Source organism: Sorex araneus, chromosome 2 (assembly GCF_027595985.1).
Source record: "Sorex araneus isolate mSorAra2 chromosome 2, mSorAra2.pri, whole genome shotgun sequence".
NCBI lineage: Eukaryota > Metazoa > Chordata > Mammalia > Eulipotyphla > Soricidae > Sorex > Sorex araneus.
The window spans coordinates 263,193,940-263,203,955 of record NC_073303.1 but is presented as its reverse complement, the minus strand read 5'-3'; the positions used below and the strand labels follow the sequence as shown (position 1 = coordinate 263,203,955).

The 10,016-nt window shown below is 42.9% G+C and overlaps 1 protein-coding gene across 1 annotated transcript; it reads right to left on the bottom strand.

Moving 5' to 3' along the window:
• Nucleotides 1-7,012: 7,012 nt before the first annotated feature.
• On the bottom strand, nt 7,013-7,939 carry LOC129402548 (olfactory receptor 5A1-like). The gene has a single exon (XM_055129526.1). It carries the CDS (start codon nt 7,937-7,939, stop codon nt 7,013-7,015), a length of 927 nt encoding a protein of 308 aa, XP_054985501.1.
• Nucleotides 7,940-10,016: the final 2,077 nt, after the last annotated feature.

Here is a 10,016-nt window from a genome sequence, read left to right as displayed (position 1 = left end):
TGTTCATTAAGTAAAAATGCTAAGGATTTCTAAGCTTCATCTGATTTGTAGGGATCAAGTGTTTGGTGCTCTTTTTATTATAATCTTATTAATTATCCCTGAAAATCCTTGTTATGAATTAAGTATGTGTTGGTGTTAGATCCGGCACTTCACAGCAATAGGAAAGGCTGAACTCCATAAAGGTTCAGCCTTTCCTATTGCTGTGAGTGTCCATATTGTTTGCATATAAGTGGATGAAACTAGCTCATGGCATATTGTGCATTGCTATGTAGGCAGATGCGAGACTTCATCCACTGTGGTGAAGAAAAAGGGGGGCTCTGGAGAAATTAACCTGGGATTCACCCAACTGCTGTCAAAGCTGAGGAATGTGCTTACAAGTATTTGTTAAATGATTTTTTTATTTCAGAGGAAATTCAGTAGCTGGCCTTTTTTCCATACTCTGAAGTTCCAGGAGTCAAGCAGGAGATTCAGTTGGTGATTTGGAGGACTTCGTATTCAGAAATGCTTCAGGTGGGAAATGTCCTACATAACTTTGCCCTATTTAAAAGTGGTGACCATATAATACTCAGTTGTAGGAAGAAAAAAACCCCAACAACTTAGTGCAGCCCTGATGTGCAGTCAGAAGGTGACTAACGGAATGGACTGGTTGAGGAAGGCTGGTCTTGACTGAAGGAAGAAGGGCTCAGACTCGTGCATGGCAGTGGCACCAGGAGTCACATTCCTCAGGGACTGACTCTTCACTCTCATTTTAATGAGGTGATGCTGAACCCAGTTGTGAGTCTGCACGTCATAGCACTGCACAGTTGCCTGAAATATGGTACCAGACTGTGTGTTTGAGTCTAGCTGTGGTGCATATTGAATAAAGGCAAGAGACAAAGAGGAATGCCTAAGAGGGACAGGCCCAAAGCCAGGCTGTTGGAGGAGTGGTGGGCAGGCACAGGGCGAACGCAGGCCAGAAAGGCGACTTGAGAGTTGGTATAGGTAGAGCAGAATATGGTTTCTAAAGTGGAGAAATAAAAAAATCTCCACCAAGTTTGACCGAATTTGACAAAATTGATTGAATAAGAGGCAAGAGTGGTACGGATGTGGGCAGAAAACCATGGCAGGTATGTAAATATTGTGAAGAGGTCAGTACCTTGGAAAGAGGATTAATTGATCTGTCAGCATTCTGTAATCTTTCCCTGCAGAAATCTGTTCCACAGGAAGTGCATGACAAAACCTCAGCATGGGGCTATCAAAGGAATTTGAAAATCAGAGTATTAGTCCCCTGAGTTTTCTAATGAGCCCTTGTCTGTCCTGGAGGAAGTTGCATCTAATCCATGCAGAGAGGAGATTGTTCCATGTGGTATTTATTGTAAGCCATGGAAATAAAGGGTTTTCGTGCTTTAAGTATATAAGTATCTGAGCTAAAACTGAAGGTGAAGTGCGTGGAACTGGGTTTCATGTGCTAAATGGCACCTTTATTATAGATGTGGCAGGTGTCACCAGAAGGATTCTAATTTTTTGAAGTGTTTTTTATTTTTATTTTTTTATGTTATTTTTTTATTTACATATTTTTCCTTTAAAAATTTACTTTATTCATCTTAAGTATGGCAATACATGAAATCATGGGTTTACATTTACCTCACCAACCACCTTTGATAGATTCTTGAAACTGTAACTTTAAATGAAAAATAAATTATAAAATCTAATCTCTAAGAAGCAAATTTCTTTAAACACTGGTATTGTTGGGATTTTTTCCCCATCAAGTATAACACCATGTTGAAGAAACTTAAACATGATAATATTAGCACAAACATATAGCCATAATAATATATCTATGCAACTGGAGTAAAAGCTTGGAGTTCTGTGTTCCTTGCCACTGTGTATAAATACCAAATGGCAAGCATTGCTCCAAAGCTATGAAGTCTCTAGATTTTTCAAGGCTTGGTCCGCCCTCATGACCTAGGAATGAATTCTGCTGAGTTTATTACCTCTGAGGTGTTTTTTAAAAAATTCTTATTAGTGAATCACCATGAGGTACATGTTGGTTTTTTTTTCTCTTTGGGTCACACCCAGCGATGCTCAGGGGTTACTCCTGGCATTGCTCTCAGGAATTACTCCTGGCAGTGCTTGGGGGACCATATGGGATGCCGGGGATCGAACCCGGGTCAGCCGTGTGCAAGGCAAACGCCCTACCCGCTGTGCTATCGCTCCGGCCCCCACCGTGAGGTACATTTAAAAACTTATGAGCTTTCATGTTTACATTTCAGTCACCTAGTGATCACTGATTGTTTACATCCCTCCACCAGTGCCCATTCTCCTCTACCAATGTTCCAAATATCTGTCGCACCACCCTCACCCCAACCCCTACCACCCCACCCTGCCTTTGCAGGAGGGCATTCACTTTTGTTCTCTCTCCTGTTGGATGTTGTAGTTTGCAATAGAGGTACTGAGTAGCCATCATGTTCGGTCTGTAGTCTACTTTCGGCACACAGCTTTCAACCTGAGTGGGTCCTTGCAACATTCTCTACTAGGTGTTCCCTTCTCTGTCTCAGCTGCCTTTTCCCCCAGCATGTGAGGCCAGTTTCCAAGCTGTGGGGCAGACCTCCTGGTTCTTATCTCTACTACTCTTGGGTGTTAGTCTCCAATTCTGTTACTTTATATTCCACAGATGAGTGCGATCTTTCTATGTCTGTCCTTCTCTTTCTGACTCATTTCACTGAACATGATACATTCCATGTTGATCCACTTATATGCAAATTTCATGACTTCATCTCTTCTAACAGCTGCATATTATTCCATTGTGTAGAGGTACCAAAGTTTCTTTAACCAGTCATCTGTTTTTGAGCACTCTGATTTTTTTTCCAAATTTTGGCTATTGTAAACAGTGCAGCAATGAACATACAAATGCAGATGTTGTTTCTACTATACCTTTTTGCCCCTCTGGGATATATTGCCAGGAGTGGTATTGCTGGGTCAAATGGAAACTCAACTTCTAATTTTTTGAGAGTCGTCCATATTGTTCTCCAAAAGGGCTGAACCAGTCAGCATTCCCACCAGAGGTGAAGGAGAGTCCCTTTCTCCCCATATCCGCGCAACACTGGTTGCTTTTGTTTTTTTGGGTGTGGGCCAGTCTCTGTGGTGTGAGATGATATCTCATGGTTGTTTTTTGATCTGCATCTCCCTGATAATTAGTGGTGCAGAGAATTTTCTCATGTGCCTGTCAGCCATTCGGATTTCTTATTTGAGAAAATTTCTGTTCATTTCATCACCCCATTTTTTGATTGGGTTGGCAGTTTTCTTTTTTTTTTTTAGCTTTTTGGGTCACACCCAGCAATGCACAGGGGTCACTCCTGGCTCTGCACTCAGGAATTACTCCAAGCGGTGCTCAGGAGACCATATGGGATGCTGGGAATCAACCCGGGTCGACCACATGCAAGGCAAACGCCCTACCCGCTGTGCTATTGCTCCAGCCCCCAGGCAGTTTTCTTTTTATGGAGGTCAACCAGTGCCTTGTATATCCTTAATATCAACCTCTTATCAGATGGGTATTGGGTGAATATCCTTTCCCATTCTGTAGATTGTCATTGTACCTTGGTCACTGTTTCTTTTGAGGTGCAGAAGCTTTAGTTTAAGATAGTCCTATTTTCACACGCTTGGCCAGTGGCGTGTCATCTTTGAAGAGACCTTTGGATTCAATGTTGGGTAGGGTTTTGCCGACCTTGTCTTCAATGTACCTTAGGGATTCTGGTCTGATGTTGAGGTCTTTAATCCATTTTGACCTGACTTTTGTACATGGTGATAGGTGGAGATCTGAGCCCGGTTTTTTGCATGTAGCTGTCCAGTTTCGCCAGCACTGTTTGTTAAAAATGCTTCCCTTGCTCCACTTCACCTTTCTTGCTCCCTTATCAAAGATTAGATGATCATATATTTGTGGGGGTTTCAGAATATTGAACCCTGTTCCATTGGTCTGCGACTCTGCCTTTGTTCCAGTACCATGCTGTTTTAATTATTACCACTATGTATTAGAGTTTGAAGTTGGAGAGGTTGAATTGCTTTAGCTATTCTTGGGGGCTTATTGTTCCATATGAGTTTGAGAAGTGTTTGCTCCATTTCATTGAAGAATGTCATGGGTATCCTTATAGGGATTGCATTGAATGTGTACAGTGCTTTGGGGAGTATTGCTATTTTGACAATGTCACTTCTTCCAATCCATGAGCAGGGGATATCTTTCCATTTCCATCGTGTCCTCTTTTATTTCCTGAAGTAGTGTTTTGTAGTTTTCTTTATACAAGTCCTATACCTCCTTAGTTAAGCTGATTCCGAGGTACTTGATATTTTGAGGCACAATTGTGAACGGGATTGCTTTTATCATGTCGCTTTCTTCTCTCTCATTATTTGTGTATACGAAAGCCATGGACTTTTGGGTATTGATTTTATAGCCTCGAACCTTACTATATGAGTCTATTGTTACTAGGAGTTTCTTGGTAGAAGTTTTAGGGTTCTCTAAGTATAGTATCATGTCATCTGTGAATAGTGAGAGCTTGATTTCTTCCTTTCCAATCTCAATGCCCTTAATATCTTTTTCTTGCCTAATCAGTATGGCAAGTATTTCCAGTACTATGAAAAAGTATTTCCAGTACCACACAAAGAGCTCAGCCAGTAATGTAATAAACAAGCGGAGTTTATTAAGCAGCTAACTGGGGTGAAGCTTCTAGGCACATAGGCCCAAGCAAGAGCCAAACAAGGGAAAAGCCGCAAATTTTATAGTCAGTGCTCACATCTGCTTACATCCCAACCCACACGTACAAAGGTTAGCAGAAGCATGAGTAAAAATGTAAGTTTCATGATTCAGAAGAAAACATACTTTCAAATAGTACAAACAGGCAGTTACAGGTAGGTGATCTAGACATGTTTTCAGAACATTCTGGCAGCTGCCCATCCTACTTGTGTCTGGGTGGCTTCTATAGACAGTGAATAGCAGTTATGAAACTATTTGCCAAGGCTGAGTTTTCAGCCCAAATGACCTTCCCTCACAGATGGCCAGGGGGGAGAAGTGGGGATTTTAAGAAAAACAAAAAGGTTTAAGTAAAACAGGACGTGGAGCAGGAACCAGGCGGATGGAGTGGCTCCTGCCCCTCTCTGTGTCCAACAACCACATTCCTGCCAACGTGGTTATTTTGAGTCTTTTTGATATATACCATACTCAGTGGTTTGTGATGATATCTCACTATCATTTTTATTTGTCTTGCCAAGTAATCAGTAATGATGAATATTTTTTCATATGCCTATAAGCAGAAAGCATGTCATCTTCAGGGTAATGTCTATTCATCTTTATTCAGTATTTTTTTAGAGGTTGAGGTTTTTCGGTTGAACTTACATACCAGCTCTTTATATGAAGGTTAGTGTGCAAATATTTTCTCCGATTCAGTAGCATGTTTTTCATTTAAGCCAGTATTTACTTTCCTATGGGAAACATTCTTAGTTTGATGTAATAGCAGCTGTTTATTTTTATTTTCTTTGTCTCTGGTAAAGGAGTTGAATCACTGAAGACATCTCACTATCAGTATCCAGGAGGGTTCTGCCTATGTTTGCCTCCATGAATTTCATGGAGTCTGGTCTGATTTTAAGGCCTTGGAACTGCTTGAATTAACTTTGTATGTGGCATAAGATATGGATCCAGTTTCAATTGTTACATGTAGTTTCCCCATTATCCCCCTACCATTTGGTAGAGACATTCCTTGTTCCACTTTGTGTACCCAGTGGCCTTATCATAGATTAACTATACGTATATGTTGAATATAAGTTCATTTTCTTTGCTCTGAGAGTCTGTTATGTTAGTACTACACTGTTTTGATTAATACAGTTCTATAGTATGATGTAAAATCGGGCAATGCCTTGGGGAAGCTTCTTTACAACTAAGAACTTTCTTATGACTCAGCAATTCTGTTTCTTGGCATCTGTCCTAAGGACACAAAAAGCAGTAATTTGAACAGATGTGTGGAGACCTGTGTTCATCGCAGTGGACATGGAAACAATCCAAATGATTAACAAAAACGATCTGATGAATAATTTGTGGTAATGAAAAGCTCAAGGGGCAGGGACGATGGCATGATGGTGGAGGGCATGAAGGTCCTGGTGGGGATGGTGCAGTAGCCTGCAACTGTCAAACAGTGACTTAAGATAGTACTGTAGACTCTGATGCCCTAAAGAAATAAAAATAATATAAATTATTGCACTTACAGATAAAAAGCTATGGCGCGTGTGTGTACGCAAACTGTGGAACACAATTCAGCTACTAATGTGTGAAATCTTGTAGTGTTCTATAACTTGTGTGGGAATGGACAGCATCATGTTAAGTCAGAGGGAGAGGAACAAATGCCAGATGATCTTGATCATTTGTAGCATATAGAGAAAAATTAAGGACGGAACAATATTTTGGGAGGACAAACTCTTGACTTTTGAATGCAGAACTGAGATTACCAAGGAGTATGGGGGTGGAGAAGAAAGAGGCAGGCTAGGGGTGACAGAAGACAGTGGTGGAGGGTCTTTGGCACTTTGGTGGTGGTGATGGTGGAGTACATTCACCAAAACTATGGAAGATAACACTACTGTAACCATGATAACCTAAACTACAAATTAAAAACTTAAAGAAATGGTAAAGAAATGAAGGCCAGACACGTTGTGGTGAAATGAAAATGAAAGCCATTCCATTGTTATAGCAGTGTTGGAGATTTAGCATAGGGGGCATTACACAAGGATGATGAGGAACACTCGAGAATAAAACAGCACCAAGTGAATTCTTCCACGTTCATTAAATAGGGGAAATAAATAGCATAAAAAAGTTGTGCTGCGTTAAGAGAGTCCATAGGTGCTGACGGAGAAGCTCTGGAGGGAGAGACCTGCAGCTTTGCAGCTGAGGGAGGGGCCCTGTGATCTCTGGTCACCAGTCAGGGGAGGAAGGGAGTGCTTTGATTCTGTAAACTTCTGTTGACTTAGTGAAAAACCCACCGATTGGACCTCTCAGCTCTCAGTGTTTTCTTGGGCAGTATACTCTCTGCAGGGCAGCCTTCATCTCTTTGTTCCTCAGACAGTAGATCACAGGGTTCAAGGTCGGGGTAAGAACAGAGTAAAAGATGGACGCCAGGCGTCCCTGGGTTGAGAAATATCGGGAGGCTGGCCTCAGGTACATGAAACTTCCTGTTCCGTAGAACAAAAGAACTGTGGTCAGGTGAGAGCAGCAGGTGGAGAAGGCCTTCCACCTTCCATCCACAGAGGGGATCTGTACAATGGTGGAGATGATCCTGGCATAGGAGAGGACTGTGAGGGCAAAGGAGCTCATGATGGCACAGCTGCTGACAGCAAATCCCACGACTTCATGGAGGTGGTAGTCTGTGCAGGAGAGTCTCATGACAGGAGGAATGTCACAGAAAAAGTGCTCGATGATGTTGGGCCCACAGAAAGGGAGGGAGAAGGTGTTGGCAGTGTGGAAGGCTGAGAAGATGGCACCAGCCACCCATGCCATGACAACCAGCTCACAGCAAAGTTGGTGGTTCATGGTGGCACCATAGAGCAGGGGCCTGTAGATGGCCAAGCAGCGGTCATAGGCCATTGCAGTTAGTAGGAAGCACTCGGTCGAACCAAGCGTAATGAATGTGTAGAGCTGAGCTACACATTCAAGGTAGGAAATGACCCCAGAGCCCATGAGAGTTGTGACCAGGGCCTTGGGGATAGTGACTGAAGTGTAGCACGTGTCCAGGAAAGACAGGTTCTTTAGGAAGAAGTACATGGGCGTGTGGAGACGGCCTTCAGAAATCACTGCTGTGATAATGGAAAGATTTCCCAGGAGGCCAAACAGGTAGACAAACAAGAAAAAGACGACAGACACAATTCTCAGTGCAGGGTCATCTGAAAAGCCTCTGAGGATGAATTGAGTCACACTGGTCTGATTGGACATCTTTGCTCTTTCGAAGTTTCATGCAGGTGCAGGAGCTGCAGAGAGCTAAGGAGAAGCAGTTTGAGACAAGTCTGTGCAGGTCCCTTGTTTACTAAAGCCCATCTCCTGGCCGTAGAAAAGGGATGCCCTTTGAGCAGATTTTTCAAATATGAATGTTTCTGTGCCTCAGAATCATGCCAGGAGCCAGTTTTCTTTCATTTCAGAGGGGCTGGTCTGACCACAGATTTTCCTAAGTGTATTTTGTAGGGAAGATTGGGATAGGGACAGCAGGAGAGGAAAGGGACCACTACAGGAGATTTCTTCCTTTCCCTCCTCTTCCTCCTCCCTCTCATCTTCTCTGCAGGCTCTCACCAGTACATACTGGTGCCTATTCCCTGGCCTTCCTAAAAATTGACACTGTGAGGGCTCTTTCTTTGAGAAAAGTGCTATATTCAAAACCATACTTCCATGAAGGAATATATATAACCCTAAACCACCTGATTTCTAGAAATATCTGCATAGTCATTTGCTATCCTTTTAATCTTCTGTGTATTCAAGTCTCCAAAATATCACTTGTTACTTTTTCTTAACAGAGGTGTTTTTTCCCCACACACGGTTATTAGCTTTAATTCCCCCTCTTGGGACTTGTCTGCTTACTGATCAAGTCTGCAGATCTTCCCACTCAACCTTCATTAGACTGTATCTCTGTCCTAGTGTTCACGACCCTTTCCTGTACCAGACATGCAAACTGCATCCTTCCTCGACACCCAGCTCTCTGCTGTGCCTACACGTTTTCTTAGATAGATCCTTCAGTTAACACCCATCACTGCTTCCTGTGTGTTCTGCTAGTCACTGGTGCCACTGTTCAAGCAAAGACATTCTTGTGAGTTTTTTAAGCCAGAGGTGAGGATATTGCCTCTTTGAACCATTTTGATGCCCAGTTTTCCCCTCCTCACTCCTGACACATTGGGACTGTTCTGTAGATATATTCCAGCTTTGAAAGATACAACGACAATGTCCCTGCTCCTACATAACATACTGGCACGTTTCCTCAGCCAGCTGCTTTGCTCTTCCTGTGTCATGGCCTTTTTGGGCATGAACAGTGCTTGTGTTTTCTCTCGATGTGCTGTCCGTGTCTCTGTGCACTCAGTAGTGAAAAAGCAGAGGAGTACAACAGAGTGTGAGGTGATGTTCACACGGTGATAGTCACCTTCAGGTGTTAATTTGGCCTTGGGAATGGTTCTGTCTGAGAGCTCTCTGAGAGGTTCTAGTCAGGGATTTTTTCCCCTTTTTGGGTCACACCTGGTGATGCACAGGGGTTACTCCTGGCTTTTCAGTCAGGAGTTATCCTGGCAGTACTAGGGGACTCTATGGGATGCTGGGAATTGAACCTTGTGGTACATGCAAAGCAAACACCCTTTCCACTGTATTGTCACTCTAGCCCTGGTTCTAGTCATGCTTGCTACCAGCAGTCTTAAACCATCCAGTCACTGACACCATACATTTACTGAAATCTCTTTGTGGTTGGAGAAACTGCTGTGAGATCTTCCTCCTTGTATCTGCTACTGCAGAGCAGTATCTGCTGACTCAGAACTGTGTCTGCTAGCTGGCAGTGGTGGGTCTGGAGAGAAAGCATCACCTCTTTCCTAAATGGGGTGGAGGGAGGAATAGCCTCTTCCTATGGAGGAGAATAGATTCAGCTGGTCCCGGACACACAGGGGTCACCAGGACAGGTGTAGCCAGAGAATCCTGCCGCTCAGTCCCACAGCAGTTAGGCTGCTGCTTTCACTGTGAGAGTCTGGAGAAGGTGACTGGTGGGTGATTATGGCTCGCCTGTTGTGTTTGGGCTGCACTCATCTTCTGTATGGGCAGATCTGTTGCCAAGGTTAATACATAGGTATACTCACAATGGTTTACCCATTATCAGGTTTACTTATGTAGTTTTGCTTTCCAAGAGAAATGGATATTAGAGATACTTGCTGAGCTTGTGAGGCTGAATTTATGAATATTTTGATTCAAGTTTGTGGATATTTAACCTTCTAAGCCACATGTTCTCAAAATTGTTTAGTCTGCTACTCCCTTTTCAGAAAATAATTTC